Source organism: Pongo abelii, chromosome 1 (assembly GCF_028885655.2).
Source record: "Pongo abelii isolate AG06213 chromosome 1, NHGRI_mPonAbe1-v2.0_pri, whole genome shotgun sequence".
In the NCBI taxonomy this organism is placed as follows: Eukaryota; Metazoa; Chordata; class Mammalia; order Primates; family Hominidae; genus Pongo; species Pongo abelii.
In genome coordinates, this window is record NC_071985.2 from 220,027,030 (window position 1) to 220,050,820 (window position 23,791).

Consider the following 23,791-nt stretch of genomic DNA (forward strand, 5'->3'; position numbering starts at 1 on the left):
TACAAAAATTAGCTGGGCGTGGTGGCTCATGCCTGTAATCCCAGCTACTCAGGAGGCTGAAGCAAGAGAATTGCTTGAGCCCGGGAGGTGTAGGTTGCAATGAGCCGAGATCGTGCCACTGCACTCCAGCCTGGCTGACAGAGCGAGACTCTGTCTCAAAAAAAAAAGGGAACACAGTCATGGAGTAGGGATGGGGATGCCTCTTCAGACAGAATGCTGAGGCCTCTCTAGAAGTAGAAAGGGAGTCTGTGACAATATCAGGGAAACATGTCAGGAAAAGAAAACAGCCAGGACCAAATCTCAAATTAAGAGGAAACGCAGTATCCAGGCAAAAAGACCCGTGTGTCCAGAGCAGAGAAGGTAGGAGAAGCAGCTAGAACTGAGGCAGGAGGGGCAGGCAGGGGTAAGGCCTCTGAGAAACACTCATCGCCATTCGCTCATCTACCCAGAATAAGCAGAGTAGAAGTCATCAAGCAGAGAGCAGAGAGCAGATCGCAAGCTCTGCAAGGCACCCCAGCTGCTGGTGTCTCCCAGTACGCCCCGTCCTTGCTGCCCCTGAATAGAAGTATGTTCCTGTCTCATGGGTTTTTAACACTGATCACTGTGATACGAAAGAAGCTAAAGGACTTCTCTGCTTCCCTATTAGCTGACCTCAATGAGGACTCATTATTTGACTGCTTAATGAAGTACAGTCTGTAAACATGTATCAATGAACAGATCTGGAACAGTATGTATTAAACTTAACATGTTAAATTTCAGTCAATTTAATGTCATTTAGTTATTAACTATTAATTGATCTCATTAATCCGATGTTTCCAACTTCCTACCTCAAACTCAAAGAAAGTCACTACTCGCTTCTCTTCCCCCAATTAATCGCCAAATCCTCTCTCCTTCATTCAGCCCATCCGTCAGTCATTAACACATACTCCCTGAGTGTCTGCTCAGAGCTAGCACCATGCTAGGTGGTAAGGATCAAGGACCCCCTCCTCATGAAGCCCACTGGCTAGAGGAAGAACTTCTCTGTTCCTGCTCCCTGAGACAAGAAACTTTGGAGAGATTTTGATTCACGAGTTTTGACCTTGCTGGGGAGCCTCTGAAGGGCCCTTCTGCTGCTTTCCTGATACATTTCCTCTGCTGGACGGGGTGAGGAGCTTAGGGAGTATAACATTTATTCCATCCTCTGGGCCAAGATCTGTGCTAAGTACTTTACACGCATTACCTCATTTAATCATCACAACAGTAACAATCACAACTAATACAGACGGAGCGTTCGAGATGTGTCAGACAATTCTAAGCACTTATCACCTCATTTAATCTGCACACTACCAATTGCTATAGGCACTTCTATGAGCTCCATGTTACCGATGAAACTAAAGTCTCCCCATAGTCACAGCCAGCAGGTGGCAGAGCTAGGTAATTTCAATCCAGACAATCTCGCTTCAGGGTCTGGATTCTCAAATACTATGCCACAGAGCAGCCCTGCTGAGTAACTTTCCCAAGCTACATAGTTTTGAAGTAGTGGAGCCAAGATAAAATCCAGACAGATTCCAGAGTCTACATTCTAACCACCAACCCAGTGGGGTCTCATACCTCACAGTCCGTGGACACCTGAGAATTCCCTTTCTGGGGCCCACAAGGTCAGAACTATTGCTATAACAACACTAAGATGTTGTCTGCCTTTTTCACTCTCAGGTGTGTAGAGTGGAGTTTTCTGGAGGCTATCATGTGTGAAAATGTCATCATTCTGGTGGCTTATGAAATGTGTGATTGCTTAATCTTATGTTTTAAATTTTTCTGATTTATGAGTAAGGCCTGTAGTCTAACTAGCATTATTATACCAAATCAATTTCCTAGCTTTCATATTGTACTAAAGCTTTGTAAGATGTTACTGCTAGAAAAGGCTGGGTAAAGAGCACACAGGACTTGGGCTGGGTGCAGTGGCTCATGCCTGTAACCCCAGCACTTTGGGAGGCCGAGGCAGGCAGATCACTTGAGGTCAGGAGTTTGAGACCAGCCTGGCCAACATGGTAAAAACCTATCTCTACTAAAAAAACAAAAACTAGCCAGGCGTGGTGGCGCGCGCCTGTAATCCCAGCTACTCAGGAGGCTGAGGCAGGAGAATCATTTGAACCCGGGAGGCAGAAGTTGCAGTGAGCTGAGGTTATGCCACTGCACTCCAGCCCGGGGGATAGAGCAAGACTCCTTCTCAAAAATAAACAGAGTACATAGGACTCTCTATGCTATTCTTATAACTTCATGTGGATCTATAACTGTTTCAAAATAATTTGTTATAATTTCCAATATGGTAAACATCCATAGATACAACAAACATCATCAAAAAGCTCAAGCTGCTGCTGCACTAAGACCGCCTCCAGTCTTCCATCATACCTCCCCTCTCAGGACTGAGAAGAAGACAGGACCGACTCCTAGAGACCAAACCTACAAGAGTGGAGGGAGGCAGGGGGCCTTAATCCAAACATTCATGTCCTACGTTCTCCCCTTCCTGGGCACCTCCCCCACTTCCTGAGTACAACTGTTAACATTAAAAACTACAAGCGTTACAACTGTAAGCTTTCTCCCCTCTTCCTCCTCCTTCCTTTTTCTCCCTCTATGCCCTGCAATATCTTTTTCTTCCATACTTTGTTTTATATATTTTCCCTTAAAAATAAGCCATGAACTTTGGGAGGTCGAGATGGGTGGATCACGAGGTCAGGAGATTGAGACCATCCTGGCCAACATGGTGAAACCTCGTCTCTACTAAAAATACAAAAATTAGCTGAGTATGGTGGTGCGTGCCTGTAGTCTCAGCTACTCGGGAGGCTGAGGCAGGAGAATTGCTTGAACCCAGGAGGCGGAGGTTGCAGTGAGCCAAGATCGTGCCACTGCACTCCAGCCTGGGGACAGAGTGAGACTGTCTCAAAAAAAAAAAAAAAGCCATGAAAAGGAATTTCTATAACTTTCTACATCAATGTACATGTGAAAAGAGAGTGAGCAGTGTCAAGTATGCAAAGTTGGGGACAAAACATGGCTGTGACGTTTGCTTTCCCCAAACAGGCACAAGAGTCTTTTTCATTTGAAGGGTTTCACTGCCAATCTCTAAAGGAGAAAAAGCAAAATATACCAGAATAAACTGAGATAAATTGCAATGGCTTCAGAGTATTAAACACAACAACTTACTGTCAATGCCCGTTTGGGCTCCTGCAGGAAATGGAGAAAAAAGCAGAAGAAAGTTCCCAATACTTTAAACCACAGGGTGGTGAAGCTGAGACCCCAGCAAGGTGAGGTTACCAAAAGGGGCCAATTTGCATTTGTATTCCAGGCCTGGGCTCTACCCAGAGAACACTTTAGCCTCCTAGAAGCCAGTCCCCACTATTCTAACCTAGTAGGATTTCCCCTATGGCTCAGTTACAACACTCTCCACAACTTGCAACAGTGTGCCCTGTGTATTGTGAAAGCCCTTCCTGGTTGCCTCTCTCCAGAGAGACAAGTTTAGGGCTGTAGACAGGCAGGCTCTGCTTACTCGCCTCGATACAGCCTGGCACAGAGTGCCCAGCTCAGAGCAGTGGTCACTGCGAACGGGCAAACAAATGCCTGGCAATCAACTGCCCAGAGGTCTGGGCACAGAGAGATGGCTGTAAGAGCAGTACGGCCCCAGCTGGCCATGGAGTCCATGGAAGTGGATGAGAGTCCTCGATGGAAAGCAGAGAAGGAGAGAACAGCCGAAAACAAAGCCCTCAGAATGCCCTTATCAAAGAATGAAACGGAAGAAAAAGCACAGCAAATGAGTCCCAGTCCTAGAAGTCATCGCAGAGCCAAAGAGGCACCAAGCACATGGCATCGCCAAAGCTGGGGAAGACTCCGGGAAGTGAGGGTGGTCAACAGAGCCAAACCCTGCTGCTGATCCTTCAAAATCTGTCACGTCCAATCCCTTTCTCCAGTTCCCATTGCCACTGACATCTTCCAACCTGAAGTTACTCAGGAATCTCCAATCATCCTGCACATATTAGCAGCAAGTGTCCGTGTGCTGGAGCAGCACTACCTGGGGAACGCAGCAACCAAGAGAAGGGGCAGGTCCTGCCCACCTGTGCCCCAAGCTAATGTGGCAGACTAGCGGTGTTCAACGTCTCAGTGACCTAAAGAGTAATGTAAGAGAGATGAGGAGGGGACAATGCAGTGCTTTAGTTAGGATGGCAGGGGGAGGCCTCTCAGAGAAGATGTCACACAGGGACTTGGACTTGAGAGATGAAAATGAGTCATGTATTAAGAACTGAGCAGTCCAGGCAAACATGCCGAGGAGAGAAGGGGCCTGGGCTGTTCAGGAATAAAAAGAGGCCACCGCGGCTGCACCAGAGTAGAGCTGGGAAGAAAGCAGAGGCAGCCACCACTGGAACATGCAAAAAAAACCAAGGCAGGGCAGAGCTGGACTCAATTCAGAGGGTGGTGGGATGACACAAGAGGGTTTGGGCAGGAGAGTGACGAGATGGGGTGAGGCTTTCTGGCTTCTAGGCTACTCTACATTCAACTTCTCTGAACCTTTTGTCTTCTTGAATAAGCAATCTACAAAGTATCTGATTCAAAACGCTTTTTAAACTTTCTAAATAAAATCTAGTAGTTGGTCTGCTGGCTTTAGAGACTGTCAACGTTCAAGAGAAGCAAAGAAAATAAGACACCTGAGGGCTCATCCCCTCCTCTTGTCCAGAAGATTCTAATACAGAATGGGAATGGGTGAGGGTGGGGACAGGGAGTTGGTAAGCAGGAGGAGCTTTCTACTGCCTCCCACTGAGGCTGTTACTGGTGAGACTGAGTTTTAACTTCTCAAGCTATCTTCACCCAAAGCAACAAACTGTGGGCTACAGCCTTTCATCTCACATGGGGTTTGTTCGGTCTACCCATGGATTAAAAAAAAAAAAAAATTCTGTTGGAAGAAATCACAGAAAAATCCCCATTTTACTCTTACAGGTCATCCCTGGTCCCTACAGGCATCTGGGTTCCTGGCACACCCTCTGGCCCCTCCTACCCTCACCACATTAAGTCCCCTTGCTACTCTGGGCCTTTCTCAATTTAGGCTTTCACCTGGCCCTCAATTCCTCTGATGATCAATATCCTCCACATCCTTCCAGGTCAAGTTCAAATCCCAGCTCCTCCACGAAAACATTCCCAACAACTTGCAACGACCGCCGGCTTTTCTGATTTCCCAGAGAGTGAGCTGCATGTCCTGTAAGGCCTATGGAGAATGGTCCCGTAGGGAGGAAAACTGTTGGCGAGGAAATCAATCAGGAGCTTTCTGTAATAGCCCAGAGAAGGTATGTTTGGGTCTGAATTCAAGCAGTAATAGTAATTAAACTATTTTACAGGACAGAATCAGGACATGGTTACCGGCTGAAAAATAACAGTAATAAATAATAACTTACGGTGTTTCCTATATGTCAGGCACTAGCCTAAGGGTTTTACATCCAGAAACTCATTTACTATTGACTGCAATCACATGGGGTGGGCACCATTACTGTCCCCATTTAACAGATAAGAAAGCGAACACAAATAAGCCAAGGACTTGCCCAAGGTCACACAGCTGGAATGACATTGCCAGAACTGACCAAGGAGAGTGAGTTAGAGGGCATCAAAGGAGAGGCAGAGAAAAACAGTCCCACGGCTTTTTTCTCTGCCAAAGTGTTACTATCCTAACCTAAGAGGAAAGGCTTCTTGCCACAAGCTCGTTCCAGTGACTTAAGGAAATGCTATTCAGGTTGTTAATTTTTTTTTGAATTTCACAAATAATATTTTCATTCAGAAAGACAAGATCCCAGATTTTCTAAAATTTGCTAATTTATCTAGTAGAATACATGATTCAAAATGAGATTTCAAGTGCTACCACTATTCATTCAACATGCTAATTTCCTAAACTACACATTTATTAATTGAGGTTTAAGTCAAAACAGATAGCAACCACCTTACTTAGAAGTCTTTTTTTAAAGTGAAAAAATCAGATTCATATTTACAATTATCTATAAAAAATATACTTCTATATTAATAATATGATAAAACAGTGAAAGTGGTTTCAACTTTTTATATCATATATATTTTTAGAATTAGAAAAAAGGGAGAGAGCTAACTAAGATGAGAGATGGAAAGCCATCCCAAGATTTCGCTAACTCTTTGGAATTAAGATTATGAACAGACATATCTAGATGGTCAGATGGTCTCCCATAAAACAGCTCCTGTAAAGAAATGAACTACTGATACATACAACAACATGGCTGAATCTCAGAAACAGTATAAAGACCAAAACGAGACAAACACCAAAGGGCAAGGACTATATGTATTCCACTCCTATGAAACCCCAGAATAGGAAAAACCAATGTGTAGGAACAAAAAGCCGATCAGTAGTGACCTTGGGCAGGGAAAGACTAACTTCAGAGCAGTAGAAAAGAACTTTTTGGGGTAACGGACATGTCCTATGACTCAACAGCGGTGATAGTTACATGGGTGTGAAACTTGTACTATATAGTTAAAACAGTTACCTTTTACTGTATGTAGATTATACCTCAAAGTTGATTTTTAAAGTCAAATGACTAAACAGGTCAATAAATCCTAAATTCTCATCTTTAAATCATGTTAAAATGAAACTTTAATGCACTAAGAAAATATTTTCGATTGTGTTCACTTTCTTATCTGTTAAATAGGGATAGTAATGGTGCCCACCCCATGTGGTTGCAGTCAATAGTAAATGACTTACTGAACGGAAAGCACTTAGGCTAGTGCCTGACATATACGAAACACGGTAAGTTATTATTTTTTATTATTATTATTTTCAACCAGTAACCAAGTCCTGATTCTGCCCTGTAGAATAGTTTCATTATTTGTACTTATTAAGAATTTTTTAACTCAACTCTAACAGCCCTCTCCTCAAAACCCTCCAAAGGTTCCCCACCTCACTGGCAAAGTCTACTCTGTCCTTCTGGCGACCCCGGAGCTGAGCCCACACTTCTTTGACCATTTACTCCACCCTCCTCAGGTCTGCTCCAGGTACGTGAGTGAACCACAGAACCAACCTCCTCCATTCTCCCTACCCAGCCCTTCTGTCCATACTCTTTAGACATATGTTGACTGTAATTAGCAAGGTAACTCTGCTCTACAGCATAACATTGGCATTGGCTGCTGTTACATAAAGCTGCATGTACCATCTTACATGGTCAACACATACTAATGTTTTTATTTTTAAAAATATATAAGAATAAGCAAATTTTATTAGTGTCTCATTTAAATTTATATAAGTAACTCCTTTTACATGCTTTGCCCAGAGAATTATCAGCAATTATTATATCAGTTTAATCTATTTAATTCAAGTACCTAGTTTCAAATATTGACTTGATCAAAACTAACTAGGTGACAGCAATATATGACGCAATAGATTAGACCAATTTTCCTTAATATTAAGAACAATTCATAGTATATTCATACTAAAATATATATTATTGCTATGATAGACTAATAATAATCACCAAAGTAACTGTTACAAGCAAAAAACAGCTTAGAATCATGCCATATTAAAATCGCTAAAATTCTATGAACCCACCTTTGTATAGATTTGCAAACAAGAATCTAAACTACTATGCTGCAACAAACAATGGGAAAAAAAATCAAACAAGCTTCAGTTTACTGAAATGGCATTAAATTATATTTGGTTAAGAAATGAGCAGGACTGCTATAAACAATAAACAGATGAAAACACAAACCAAGAAATGCTTATACACCATTTTTGAAAAAGAACAAGAGTCAAATTAGTTCTGAAATACAAAAAAGGACCCTCTTTCAAAAAGCTGTCAGGTCCATTAAGTTGTCCAACTGAAGAAACTGTCCTAAACCATGCTGTTAATCTCAGTAGTGAACGCACATTATCACCACACTCTTGCTCCCTTACAATCCAGTCTCTGTAGCACAGTGGGGAGGACATCCTAAAAATGAAAATCAGCTTGTGTCACTGTCCCATAGCCCTAAAGGCCCTACAAACCTTGCCTCTCACACCAATGTCCTCTTATCCCAGAGCCCCTGATAGGGCCACGCTCCAGACCATGGCTTGCTCTCTGTTCTGTGAACTACCAAGCTCATTTCCATTCCAGGGCCTTTGTACTACTGTGTGTTCACTCTGCCTGGAATTTTCTTTTTCCAGATCTTCATGTGTCTATCTGGTTCCTGGTTATTACCTAAGTTTCAGTTCTACTAGCAATCACCTCCACAGAGTAGCCTTCTCTGACCATGTAATCCAAAGACCTCCTTTCACCTCTACCCATCATCCTTTATAACAAGATCTTGTTTAATTGTCTTCACAGCAGTTTTCACTATCTGAAATTACCTTGCTTGTCTTCCTGCTTTTTAACTGTCTCCCTCTTGGAGTATGTTACTGGCAGAGCCCTTGCCCACCTAGTTCACTGCAGAACCCATAACATGCTGGGATACAGTCTGTGCACGATGAATGAGGGAAGGAATGAATAAATGTTAGGGACAACTGAGATAATGGAACCATTCCTGAGATAAAGCCATTCCTAGATAAGTCTAGGAAAATAAGAAGGAAAACAGTGGAATATCTCAAAAGTTAAGTATCAGGATGGGTGTGGAATGTTAATGAAGCAAGTAGGATACCTACGATCTGAGAATGGAGAGAAGGGAGCATGGAGAGCCAGGCGAGGAGGCACAATGACTACTGCTCTCGCTGCCACCCAGGCATGGGCTCAAGTGGAAGGATCGAAGACTCACATGCAAAGCAAGCTGGGCTCTAATTGAGAGGTTAAGAGATATTAAGACAGGGGTGAGTTTTGAGTGAAGAACAGAAGGAAGAGAAAGAAAGCAAAGAATATGTAGGTCGGGGAGCTTTGTGAGAGCTGGGCTCAGAGGGAGCTATCACACTAAGACCGACTTGGAACACACTGATACAAGTGAGCGCAACAGTTCAGAATGTAGCCTCAATAGTCAGTGCTGAAAATACTGGCAGGCTGTGGACTCTATTGCTTCTTCTAAAGGAATCAATAACAAACAATATAATATGCCCATGACGAGGATCCTGCAGTCCCTGAAACTCAACTGTCAGGCATATATCAACAAATTATTCTATGCTATTGTCTTCGAGACCATACCCATCATAAGAAACAGAACTGACAACTAAACCCATCAAAGCAATGCTGATCCGTTCCCGGGGAGAATAACCTCACCCTAAAATAACCATCAGGATTTTATTTATAAGTCAATCTTCTTCAAGTTCAAACTTTTTTATATCTGAATTTTGTTGTGTAGAGTTATTTTTCAGTTTTTCAAGCATTTACTGCTCATTTTCACTGTCTGAAAATGACAGCAATAAATATGAGAAGGGAAAACTGTAAATTATCCTGAAATAAGTCTTAACCCTGAAGAATTACTGGGGTGATTGTTGAAAAACACTGATAGATTTTATGCCGTAACAATCAGGTCTAAATAGCATATAACTAATATTCTTCTAATAATGAAAATATAACAAAAGATGCTAAAAATTTTACTCATAAAAAGTGGGCAATTTTTATAATCCAAATAAAAGTTTCATTACTACCAGACCATTTAAATTACACCCAAATCAGAAATGTGTTAACCACTAGAAACATAAGAGGACACTTTTCCACTGATACTTGGCATTTGGGATCAAAGGCGGTCTTCTGCAGATCTGATATTAAAACTTGTCAAAAGCAAAATGAAATTGTAAAAGAGCCAAAAAAAAAAAAAAAGTAGTAGTTATTGCTACCATTTTTTGACTGGCATGCAGACTTTTTTAAACACAAGTTTGATATAATTGAAATATAAGTGTCAAGTCCAATACACTAGAAATATTACAAGCCTAATACTGTACAAGAATTAAGGCATAATTAATCCTAAGGTTAAAGGTGTAGACATATCAAATAAATGATTTCTGAACAGCGATGCAACAAGAACAATATCAACATTTAGATTCCACTTTGGAAGAACTCACAACCATTCTAACGCAGGATCAAGACTCCTCCAACAAAACAGTTCCTAGACCGCAGAGAACCGAGCTCCTTTGGGTGACCAGGTTCGTATTAAGAATCAATCTTAAAATAGGAAAATTAATGAAATCTATGAAATATATATGAGTATAACTTTGATGGACGATGACTGTGAAAATCCACTCTGTTCTCTTTTCCCTCCCCCACCTCACCACTTCAAAAATAATTTGCCTTCAAAAGCATGTCAATAAATCTGCAAGTTTTAAAATAATAGAAAGCATGTGCCCCATGTGTTCGCCAGATTCGTTTTTTATGATATATGTCCTCTGCATTAAAGTAAACATTTCTGATAAAGAAAGTAATGAAAAGAAATCAAAAGAATCCAAAAATTTCACATCTCTCAATGCAGCACACGACTGAATGTATTAAACTTGGCCCAGCTAATTAAATTGAACTTGTGATCTCTAGTTAGAATCACCTGTACATGATAAAAAGGTGTCTAAAGTTTCAGTTGATGAGGGATACAAAATGTTTTCAAGTCTGAGAGTTTTATGCTAAGGACTAAAAAAAAAATTACATACTTCATATTTTGGGTTTTGTCCTTCATATTTTAAAAATAAGTGCTTATGAAGATTTTAAAAAGAAAACATTTCTGACACCCACGTATTTCTATAACTACAAGTGAGATGATATTGAAACCAGAAAATAAGAATCCTCCTCTAGAATATATTATTAGATCCATATAACTGGCTCTACTTATCAGAACACCCTTGAAGCTATGAAAATATCCATAGCAGAATAATTTAATCACCAGGTAATCCCACATCTCCTGTAAAGAGAAACACATCTTACATTTCAATATCTGCCCTCTTGTTTTTATTCTGAGAACAGGTTTTTCAAGGACAAATGCTTAAAGTTTCTTCTTTGATCATTTGCAGTCTCTATAAATAACTTTTAATCCTCTCTTTTCAACCAACAAATAGTCACAAAATAAAAAATGCTAAAAATGAAAGCTTAATAAGCTTCAAAACAAACACACACAAAAAACTCACACTAGAGTGTGGCAAGGGAGAGGTCAAAAAGAAAGTCTTAATGAAAATCCCTAAGAATGAGTCCTCTCCTCAGGGAACCACAGAAACGCCAACCCACGCCCAAACAATGCATATTCCACTGCACGAACAAATGCACGGTATGAATGCAATGAACTAATTAATGGTATTAAGAAACAAAAATGAGAATCCAGGAGAAATGAATGTGTGTGCTACTATCTTGTAAAAATCAAGAGCTGGTCTAACATCTAGGTCATGTATTTGTATAAATTCTGATTTTTAAACTCACCTGATTCATTTTCAATTCCTGTTGTGTTCTGTAAAGATACACACAACAAAGAAACTTCTTTGATTACATGAACCCTAAAAAGAAAAACAGACAATTGTAATATGTACCTGCCTAAAAATTTACAGGGATTTAAAACCACATACATAACTGTAGAGTTTGCTCAAAGGGCTATTTATAAAGCAACTCTATGCCAAATCAACTTCAATCTATGCTGAGAGCTTCCTTGTCAGATTTATTATCTCCAGTAAAATAGATTTCTTACTACTCTTTACTAGGGCTTCACTGTACTCTACAACTGAAAGCAGACTCATTAGGATGACATCAAATCTTTGCTTTGGAACTGCATCATTCCTAAGAAGAAATAAATTAGCTTTGTTAATAGAAATACAAAGCATTATTGAGTACCTTATTATGCAATGTAAGTGTCTTTCTTTTTCTTTTACCAATACTGTGTTGAACATAAACACCATTAGACCCCATTACATCATTCTGTTTTTCAAGTTCCTGAATTAGAAAGTTGAATTTACTAACATTGGCCACCGGGAGTTCTCTCTGAGGAAAAGAACAAAAAACTGGCAGTAACATGCAAATGTTTTAATAAAAGATGTTGGGAAACAGCTACATTGTCCCTTTAAAAACCCGTGTTCCATGTATTCATAGCATAGTAAAATAAGAAGACAAAATTATTTCTCGTAAATGCATGTGACATACTTGTTTCTAAATAATAATCTCTGAAAATGGTCCTTTCTGCAACGTATGCCTTAAGAGTCATTTGATGTAATTCATAATATATTAAATCATGACACTTTAAGTAGAACTTCCACTGTAAGGTTCTAAACATTTCCCACGTTTACATACACACACCATTAGGCATAATTCTCCTATTTCTTTACGCACTTGCTTATAACTTATCTTTCCTTCCTTGACCCACAAGCCTCTGCTTACATTGTAACGTTATGTTCTAATTGTTAATAACCCAAAGAATACATAATTTAGTGACATTCTTCCTACTGCCTACCCACTGTTTTGACATTTTACCCTTGTTTTTTAATAAGGTAGTTGGATTTTTCTTTCCTTTTCTTGATCTATTTAACCACTCACCTGATCAGCCTTAACCACCAAAGGCACTGTATTTAAGTTAGGGCCTGGCCGTCTGAACTACTTTTATTCATAATTGGCATAAGGATGTATTCCATGAGATTGCATCTTGTTAGACAGCTCACTGCTAGCCAAACCAATATAAACTCTTGGTAAGCAAGTACTCGGGGGGAAAAAAAAAAAAAAAAAAAAGCCAGAGAATTGCAAGTTAAACCATGAAGTCCATTCCTTTAAATTTTAATACTGAGCATCTTTCTCATCTATATTTACATGTCCTGCCTTAGTAAACATCATATATTGAACATAATCAACCCTCTTCTCTAAGACGTAAGATTGTTATCAAGTTAAAAATGTATATTTTGGGCTGGGCGCAGTAGCTCACGCCTGTAATCCCAGCACTTTGGGAGGCCAAGGCAGGCGGATCACGAGGTCAGGAGATCGAGACCATCCTAGCTAACACAGGGAAACCCTGTCTCTACTAAAAAATACAAAAAATTAGCCGGGCGTGGTGACGGGCGCCTGTAGTCCCAGCTACTCGGGCGGCTGAGGCAGGAGAATGGCGTGAACCCGGGAGGCAGAGCTTGCAGTGAGCCGAGATCGTGCCACTGCACTCCAGCCTGGGCGACAGAGCAAGACTCCGTCTCAAAAAAAAAAAAAAAATGTGTATTTTGGTATTAAACAGTGATGAGGTTAATGATCCCTCAGATGTGCACACCTGACCCTCGACCAGAAATGCCTACTGACTACTATCCAGTTCCACGTGGTAGCCCTGCGTGACACCTTATTCCCCCAGGTGAATAAGATGTTAGGGGTTTCACGTGTCCTCTGACAAAGCTTTTATAGGTAGATTTATTAACACTGGCTCAGGGGAGTTCTCTTTGAGGAACAGAACAAAAAACATTAGCGGTAAAATGCAAATGTTTTAATAAAAGATGTTTGGAAAGAGCTATAATGCTTTACCATTTCCCTTTGTTTGCCTTTTCCCTCTCACAAGAATCATCGGTATCATCATCATCACTATCATTTATGAAGCTTCTTCCAAGGATTAGCAGGCACTGTGCTGCCTTCAGTGAACCAGCTCAGGTCCCCTTCACCAAAATAAGCACAGCACTAGCATCCTCAATTAACAATAGCTTAAGATAATTCGGTCAAGGTCTCATAATTTTGGTTTCTGCTAATGCATCTTAACTACATTTCACCAATTTTTTACTCCTGCCTCCCCATGAGCACCCACTATGTGTCAAGCACTACCCTTGAGCAGCAGAAAGGAGGAAGATCCCTGCCCTTCTGGGGAAGACAGTCACAGTAAATACATAAGTAAAATATGTGGCATGCCAGAAAATGAAAGTGCTTTAGAAAAAAATAAAGAGTTATGGAGAGGGAGATAGTTACTACAATCTCTGTCTCTACCTCTACGTGTGCAAATTCAACAATGTGGTCAGAGAAGGACTCAGAAGGAGCGGTCTACATAAAAGCCAGGAAAGGGACGAGCTTCAAACCAAGAAAGTATGGGGAGAAATGTTATATGGAGGTGGAGGTGGAAGCAAAAGCGAGAAGCCTCACAAGGCTGCAGCCTGGGGAAGCGGAGAGGGAGCCAGGATGCTGGTGTGGCTGGTGCACAGTTGGTGAGGGGCGCATGAAGAGGTGATGTCGGAGGCTGATACCCAGTCTAACCAAGAGACAATGGGGGCATGGCTCAGCCAGTACAAGACGTGAAAAGTAACTGGATCCTGGACGGACAGACGGACGGATGGATGGATAGATTTGCTTTCTTTTTTTTTTTTTTTTTTTGAGACGGAGTCTCGCTCTGTCACCAGGCTAGAGTACAATAGTGTGATCTTGGCTCACTGCAGCCTCCACCTCCCGGGTTCAAGCAATTCTCTTGCCTCAGCCTCCTGGGTAGCTAGTACTACAGGCACGCGCCACCACGCCCAGCCAATGTTTTTGTATTTTTAGTAGAGACGGAGTTTCACCATGTTGGCCATGATGGTCTCGAGTACCCAAGATGTGCTGCAGTTTTAGATCTTAGGCATGAAAGAAAGAAAGGAAGTCTGGGATGGCACTGAGGTTTTGGTCCTGAGGGCAGGGGAGGATGGAGCTGCTGTTTTCTGAGATGCTGCCTTCTTCTTACCATCTGCTTTTCATGTTTTCCCTCTTTATTTAACACTTCTTTTCTTTTCCTCACCTTTTGTCATTGCTAGCTCATAGGCACAATTCAGACAACTGAGATATCCTAACATCTGATATTGAATAACTAAAATAGTACTTAAAACATTGCATTCTTTGATTATCTCAAGGAATCTCATGTTTTTCTTTTTTTCTGGAGATGGTGTAGTACTCTGTCACCCAGGCTGGACTGCAATGGCACAATCATAGCTCACTGCAGCCTCGAACTCCTGGGCTCAAGTGATCCTCCCACCTCAGCCTCCTAAATAACTAAGACTACAGGCTCGCGCCACCATGCCTGGCTAATTTTTTTTTTTTTTTTTTTGGTAGAGACGGAGTCTCACCTTGTTGCCCAGGCTATCATCTTTTTCTTAATAAAAAAAGGTTAGAATATAATTCAGATTGCTACATAATTAATAATCTTCTCTTTCTACACTACCTGTTTCCCCTCTGTCCAAATGAGAATGCACTTATTATTTCTTTCCAGAGAAAAGAAAGATCATAACATCTTTTTCTTAAAGATTCACTATATATCTGTGTGGGGAGAGCCTCCTCCCTATTACTTCCAAATTCTAATTGCTAAAAACCAGACTCTCATTTTTTCCTCTCTCCCTCTTGGACTCACAAAATTGTCAAGCTATATACATAAAATATTGTACAACAACAAAAGCACTGTAAATCTGACAGTGAATTCTCAAATGTTATTTTTAAAACTTAATTATTTATTCAACTATATCAAAAACAAGGGGTCTTAAAGGAAAAGAAGTAAGACCTGGGCGGAGTCTCCCAACAGAGGAACCCTGCATTTTGGACTGGCCAACTCCTTGAGCAAGACTGTCCCTTTCCTTATGGGCACTTAACATTGTTTTGAGCAATCAACACTGGCAGTGCCTCCAATCATTCTGACAATCGAAAATACGTACACACATTCTCAAATGCCCTTCCAACTGAGAACCTCTGAATGTGGTAACCATGTGACGAGCTGCAATAGGATAATAATGTATTCTAAAGCAACTACAGCATCTAAAAATGTTTGGAATAACTTCCTTAAGATTCCTCCAGCACTGCTCAAAACCCCTGTGGAAGTGCCATGGCAATCCTACATAACCTTCATATTCAGTGTTGACTTCAACAGTCCTGTCTTTACACACCCATTTAACTAATACATGGTATCTCCAGGCCAAGGTTTTATCAAATGTGAGAAATGGAATGATCAATCCAGCAGTGCAGAGGCAGAGAAAAATCTTTCCAAGCGTATCACTGAAACCCTAACAATTCTACCAAATGCTCTTTTTTTTTTTTTTTTTTTTTGAGACGGAGTCTCGCTCTGTCGCCCAGGCTGGAGCGCAGTGGCGTGATCTCAGCTCACTGCAAGCTCCACCTCCCGGGTTCAGGCCATTCTCCTGCCTCAGCCTCCCGAGTAGCTGGGACTACAGGCGCCCGTCACCACGCCCGGCTATTTTTTGTATTTTTAGTAGAGACGGGGTTTCACTGTGTTAGCCAGGATGGTCTCAATCTCCTGACCTCGTAATCTGTCCGCCTCAGCATCCCACAGTGCTGAGATTACAGGCGTGAGCCACTGCACCCGGCCAAATGCTCTTTTTTGAAGTGCTAAACAATTAAGTGCCTCTGCTTTGCTAACAGCAGATACTGAAAATCTTTAAATCCCTAGGACTTCTCTGACCTTGGCTTATGCCTTAGTTTCTTTTCTGCATTTCCACGCCTAATCAAACCTTCTTGAATATTTCTACAGCACTCCTTGAATAAGTCTAACATATCCCTTCTATCCCACCTTAATATTTATCAGTCCTAGAAGAGCATGCACTCTTAGAAGATAAGAGCTTGATCTCTATTTTACATATCTAAGATCTTAATAATATGAGTATATGCACTTTTCAAGATATTGCTTTCAAGTTCTAGACAAATCGGTCTTAGAAACATTTATTAATAGCATAAAGATGATTTGATGATTAATGATCAGTATCAATATAACCACAATAAAATAATTTGGGTCATTACTAAGATACTAGTCCCATAAAGTGTCAACACAACCTCAACAACTGTTAAGCTGCTGTCTTCTGACACGGGAAGTCCAGAGACCAGAAAATCTAGAGACATGTGGGACAGCCCTTTCCCTGGGTCATACCAGCCCTGCAGCCCCAGCACTCTCTATTACCAATCCTCTGAAATAAAGCAGGTGTATCTAAACAAAGACACAAACTAGCATTAATGTAATACGTGTAACACTTAAACTGTCTTCATATCTGCCCTTTACGGACTTGTAAAAATCTACAAATCTATATGAAAGACAAAGTAGGAGCAACAGATTTTTTTTAAGATTAGTTTACATCTGTGGGGGAAGGGACAGAATTGGGAAAATACATATTTGATTTGTACATTCACCTCTAAATCACTGATATTATTTTTTACAATTTTCTTTAGGATCACTTTAGATCTCTGGCAGCGAGGGAGGAGTAACTGGAAAATAATTAACTTTGCAATAGACACATAGAGGTCACCTATACTATTTTATAATTATTTTAAGTTACAAAAAATTCTACATTGTGACATCAAGAATCACAAAAAACTTTAACTTTTATGATTCAGGAAGTTTATGGATAAAGAGTAAAACAGAAATAAGTAGGAGAATATGTTTTTATCAAATTTAAAAGACCAGAATGAAAACATGGACTAGACACAAGAAAAAAAGTTGCCATTTTGGGAAGGGAGGCTTAGAAAGTTCATGGCCAACATAAAAAAATTCTAAAGCTAATCACCACATAAAGTAGTTCTCAAGGCAAATAAACACTGTAGCAAATACACAGATCATTCAGCTTTTAGCAGAGTAGATTTGTAGTGTCGTCTAACACTGATCTTACTCTGACCAAAAGATTCTTGCAATCCTGAAACTTCTAGAAAAATAATAAAAATGTCTGAAATATGCCAACTTCTCAAAAACAGTTTTTATTGATTTTAAAATGCTATTAAGGTATTCATTGTCATAGAAAACTACCACGCACAATTCCTAAATTACAATCTGCGAACTTTTTTTCTTCAGAAAGACTCCACAATTAGAATCTGTTGAAGTTTGTTGTAGAAAATTCTTTAAACCAAACATTTAAATCTAGGACTTCAATTTAATTTGTTCCTTGAATCTATTTTTATGTGGCCCTTAAAAACATACCCAAAAAACCCATTGCCAATATAGCAATAAAAATACTTTGGGTAAAAAAAAAAAAAAAAAAATCTGTAAACTTCACATGTCAATATGAAAACATGTAGTATCCACTTGTTAGATTAAACAAAAGCACAGATATTGAATCTGCCCAGGAATTTGCTAAAAGCAAATTCATCAGTTTTCGTTTTCTAAAATAATACGATTTCACAAGAGTAATCATCTAGCTTCGTACTAAAAAAATACAGCCCCAACCTTGGTATTAAAATGCAGACTATATTACCAAATTAAATAAAGTGAAAAATCAAACCTGATACTTTAAGAATAAGGAGATTCTATGTGTGTGGAGAGAGACTGCGCAGACAGGAAAGTTGTGGCAAGCTGCTGAACCAGAGGCAATGAATTCCTTCTGCTTGAAACCACTCACGCCCCTCACCCACCGAAGGATTTCTCCCAATACCAAAAGACAACGGTTAACACAGAGTATATCACATACAGCAATTTCCCTACCTACAAATATATGAGATACAAGAATAGAATGTTCACAAATAAACCAGTAATTTCTCCCATTTCAATGATCAGTTTCCTCAGTGAGGCCTAGAACACGACAGACAACTATCGCAGGCCCTGACTCCCCGAATGCATAGAGCAGAGAAACCTAAATAGCGAAGTGGAGTATATCGAGTTTACTCCAGGTGGGAGGATCTGATACTAATAACACAGTTTCCATGTAACAGATTAGAAAAACCAAGGGTCTGCTGTTCTCAGTGGCTTTAGAGCTGCAAAGCTCCAGTGAGAAAATGAGACTGATTCAAGCTTTTGTTTGAAATATTTAAGTTTATAGAGCTCTGAGGTCAACAGCCCTCCGGCTCCAATGGGCCTCGAGCAATTAAATAACACCATATCAAAATGTCAAATAAGGGACCTGCTGATATGCTAGGAAAGGACTATAAATCCGCATTTAGATTGTGGCATTCCAGGGTTCTTTCCCTGTCAGAATATCTCTTCCTTTACTTGGGAAGAAAAAAAAAAAGATTAAAGGGGAAATTTTCAAAAGCTACTGCTCCAAGCATCCATTAATAATGAGCCAGCTCAGAAGTAAACGTATGGCAGTTGCTGATTATTTATTCTTTATTATTGATTGCTGTTATTGACAGCTATTAATATATGCTCTCCCTCATACTTTTAATTAAATTTACACACCTAAGTCATATTCCACTGAACATGTAATTTATTACATCACAAATCTCAAGCTTTGTTTAGGGTTCCTACAATAATTCCCTGTAACCCCCTTATTAAAACTACCCAGTTTCTCTGAAGAAATTAAAACATATTATCTTAGCTCTCACTATAGGATATTCCTCCCCTCCAACGGTACAAAAAAAAAAAAGAATTATTGTCAATTTTCCTGCATGAAGTAACTCCATCCAATCAAAGCACTCTTGAATTAAAATGTTAATTTCCTTTCCTTATTTTTAAGACTAATTGCCAAGAATACAAATGTAAAAATCTGGGGGCAGGTCAGAATACAAGAGTTTTCCAATCAGTCCTTGCTCTCTGATGAGAACTATGCTTCAGATTCAAGGCCATTATTACCTCCTGCAAAACAGTATTAAAGTAACAGAAGTTTCCATGAAAGATTCTTTTCTGACATTTTCCCTACATTAGATGTATAAAAACTTTAACTTATAAAAGGAAAATTAAATCAATTCTTGACTAACGCTCAAATGCCAAGCTTCTAACTCAGACAAAATTTCTAAAGCAAGATGCCATATGACAGCTCATTTCACAATTCCCAAAACAAAATGAATCCTCAGTTGACCCCTGTGTACCGTTTTTCCACTGGAGTTGCCAATGCAGATGTTACTTTTAAAATTAAGAGATGTCTAGGAATCCTGCAAAAGATTTGTGAATTTCCTGAAAAGCGGAAGAACGCTACAGCAGCACGGACAGGGTAGTGGGCCTGGCACCGAAGTCTTCATGTCTCACATGAAGACTCTCTGAGCAACAGAGGCATCTTACGAGGAGCTGCTCGGAGCTCTTTTCATCTTCCATACAACCTGCACATAAATGATGGGGAGGCTTCCTGAATTCACAGGTGAACAACCTAAAGCAAAACTGGAAGTCATAACAGATAAAACGACAACTTAAACTCTTTTGCTACGGTGTCAGGCACACTTACATTACTACAAGATTCTATAGGTCTTCTCCGAAGATTTTATTAAGTTTTTTTTTTAATTTTGGTAGAAAGTGACTCTTCTATTTTAAATAATTTGAGATTTGGGATTTATTCTCTAAATATGTTACTACTTCTCACAAATATTTAAAAATAATGGCAATGCCTACTGTTTGCAGAGCAAAGTGTGTACACTATTCTACAGTTTAAGAGACCCTTAAAACTACACACACACAAGCTTTTTTTGGAAAAAAAATGTATATTTCCTCAAAATAAATCATTAGTTCTTGTTTCAAGGTAAAGAGAAATAAATGCCTAACAATTTATGATTTAAAAAAAAAAGACGAAAGACTGTCTTTTGATGTTTGTCTGCTTTAGTCTGTAAAACAGTGCAACTCAAGTGAGCCTCAGTGCAGAGCAAGGACAGAACAGATGGGCAGTTCTAGGGGGCTCTTAGTTCCAGGTTAAATCTAAACTTGACCTTGTGGTAGAGTTCTCAGATACCGTGTGAGGAGTTACTATCCTATTCCACACCCTATTCCAAAAGGTCTGTGGAGAAAGATGGAAGAAGAATGACTGAGAAGCAGAGCCTATGATCACCTGTAAGAGGAGCCTGGTTTCATGGCAGCCCATTAGGAAGGCAGCTTTAGCACCTGGGATGGGCAGTGAGGAGTTCTGGACTAAGAAGTCACCATCGACAAGAAAAATTGAATATTTTAGGAAGAGTAAGTTGACAGAAAAAAAATAAGAAAGTAGGTGAGGAAAGGGCAGCCAGAAAGACTGGGGCCAGGCAAGTCGGTTCAGAATCCAAGAGAACAGGCAATTAGGGTTTGAACTGCAGTCAAGAGCTGAAACAAAAATATGATTGACACTGCAGAGGGAAGGAATGGGTAGAATGTTAGCTAACTGAACAGGAGGTAAAAAAGAAATGGCAAAGATGAGTCCCAAAATTGGAATGTGAGTGACTGCAGGAATGGTGATGTGAATATATTTTAAAGACAGAGCAGTCAGGAGTAGGGACAATATTTAAGTAAAAGGTGGTGAGCTCCATTTTTTTTTTTTTTTTTTTTGAGATGGAGTCTCGCTCTGTCTCCCAGCTGGAGTGCAGTGGCGCAATCTCGGCTCACTGCAACCTCCGCCTCCCAGGTTCAAGCGATTCTTCTGCCTCAGCCTCCCAAGTAGCTGGGATTACAGATGCCCACCACCACATCCGGCTAATTTTTGCATTTTTAGTAGAGATGGGGTTTCACCATGTTGGTCAGGCTGATCTCGAACTCTTGACCTCGTGATCCACCAGCCTCAGCCTCCCAAAGTGCTGGGATTACAGGCATGAGCCACCACGCCTGGCCAGTGAGCTCCATTTTACTGACTCTAAGGAGATGCCCGACCTTCCAGGGAAAAGTACATCAGTCTCAAGTGGAAGAACGGGTCCAAGCACAAACAGGCCATCAACATGGGGATGGAGATTCAGAAGTCTCAAGTGGGTGCCTCAGAAAGGAAATTGCCAAGCGGAAAAATATCCACAGAGAAGGGTAGACGGTGCAGGATGTGGCTTTGTGAAAGGCACAGAAGGAGCTAGAAAAAATAGTGGCCCCTTCCACCAAATTCTGTAAGAGTGGAGGGAAGGTCAAAACGCCTAAGGACTCAAAAGATAACTGGGAAGGCTTTTCTCTCAACAATAACTGCCATGTTATTTCACAACACTCATGGTATTAGGAGAAATATCTAAGAAAAAATGTTACTAATGTTCTTGAAAAACCTAAAGTATCTCAAATTGCCTGCCTATTCTTTATTCATCTCAAACCATCTCGATGAAAAAGACTAATCATAGTCTTCACTTTACAAACAGGAAGAGACAACAGGGGACAAGTGACCTACCTACCCCCACCACAGCCGAAAATCACTCGTACTCCATTCTTGATCTATGATACTGTCATTCTGTACATTGAGGTAGGGCTCCATTAAATTACTCGAGAGTGCATTCATATATTTATCTCCCCAAGCAGGTGAGCTGACCTGCCTTCTAACAAGTGGTAACAGAGCTTCACAATTAAGAATCTAAATTTATCCCAAGAGCCATCCTTTTGAAAACTCCTATTTTCAGATGTACTGTAAAACTAAGTCTTTCAGAATTAGAGCAAAGTCCCTAAAAAATAAGCCTCACAGAGTGAGGAACATTTAGAATGTCACTTTTACACTGATACTCCAATTTACATTTAATTTACATTCTCTTAACAAGGTCTTGGGCAATGTACAGGATTCATACTGAAGTATATAAGGGTTTAGTGAATATTACATGGCATCATTTAAATTATGTGAAAGTGCCACGGAATTATCCCACCAGAGTTTAACATAGGTCTTAGTAAAACTACATATAAGCACATATAAAATGTGTGGGTTTTACCAATTTCCAGACAGACTGCCCCCTATAATCAAACTAACACTTGCACTTAGCTTTACATATTTCAGACAAGCTGTGCCAAGAAGTAATTCAGCTCTTTCAAAGCAAAACCCAGAGTATGATTTATTGCAAGAGCTACAAAATATTCTTTTCACCAAAATGGCTGGAAAATAATAAGTATTCAGTAAAATCTCCTTTATTGCATGTTCCAAAGGACTAATAAATGAAAACATAGTATAGGCATGACATGAACCAAGACTCTAAGAATAAATACTATACAGTACTAAGAAAAATACTGTAAGCATATTTCATTCCAAATGAGCCAGATTTACTACACACAATAACTCTAATTCAGGCCTCAGGAAGGTGGGGGTGGGGAATGAAGGCATTCTCTTTAAGAAAGAATATTTAAGCGACACATGCATTCATTCCAGTGAAATTATACAGATGTTCTGTAATTCATAAAACCACCCCTACCAAATGTAGCTCCAAAAGCACATCTCTTTTCACATGTTTTATTTATCAACACATTCTGACTAAAGATTACTTATGCCACAATAAAAATTCAATCAATACTATCTACACTTAGAAAGATTACAAATAAGGATTTGGCAACTTATACTTTTCCCCCTGGAGGAAAGCTGCATTAATGCTGCATGTTTTCCACAAAGATCAATGAACTAGCTTTAAATTATAATGTATTAAGTTAAAGTTAGGTAAGCACTTCAAAAGTAAGCCTTATTGCCTCAGGGCAAACTCACCATTTCTGTGCATAACCTCAAATTGTTTGTTTTCAAAAAAAACAGGTTTCGGAAAAACTACAGCATAGCCTCTACCATCAATCTTCAAGGGGTTGCTGGACCAAGTTGCTTTTCTAGAAGACAGTTGTTTCTGCGCTGTTCTGCATAATGGTCTATATGCTTAAATTATTTACCACGCATCAACTCTATGCAAATTTATTCAAATTTCATAATTTAATCTGCATACTAAGAATGCTGATTCCACATCATGAAAACTCCTTTATGATCTCCAGGATACCTCACATTGCTTTACCTCATGCCACAAAACTGATGCCAAAGCAAAAGTGCTGAAACACCATTCAATAAAGTCACAAAACCAAAGGTGGAAAGGAACGTGGACAGACCTGAAGTCCATTTCTTGGCTTCAAAGTGTAAACCATCTAGTCTATCCTTACAGTTCTTAAAGAGATTCAATAATCTGTTTCAATAATTCAACCATACAGTTAGATGAGCCTTCCTTCACTGCAGCGGTTCAAGTGCTATTTGGAAATGTCTGGAGATTTTATTGGCTGTCACACTGGAAGGAGGTGCTACTGGCATCTCCTTGATAGAGGACAGGGATGCTGGTAAACATCCTACAGTGTACAGGATAGTCCTCCACAACAGAGAATTATCTAACCCAAATGTCAATAAGTGCAGAGGTTGAGAAACCCT

At 39.9% G+C, this 23,791-nt stretch overlaps 1 protein-coding gene across 7 annotated transcripts in view; it reads right to left on the reverse strand.

Annotated features, from left to right (window-relative positions):
• PRDM2 (PR/SET domain 2) overlaps positions 1–23,791 on the reverse strand; it is a 127,749-nt gene that overhangs the window by 98,130 nt on the left and 5,828 nt on the right. Inside the window, exon 1 of one of the 7 annotated variants that reach the window (XM_054541490.2) lies at positions 11,322–12,912. The exons of 3 other annotated variants lie outside the window; for them this stretch is intronic. In XM_054541490.2, coding sequence (XP_054397465.1) covers positions 11,322–11,330 — 9 coding nt within the window. In that variant the 5' untranslated portion in view covers positions 11,331–12,912. Of the gene's footprint in view, positions 1–11,321; positions 12,913–23,791 lie in introns of those variants that run through there. 3 more of the 7 variants (XM_063714928.1, XM_054541458.2, XM_054541462.2) reach the window with 3 other exon arrangements.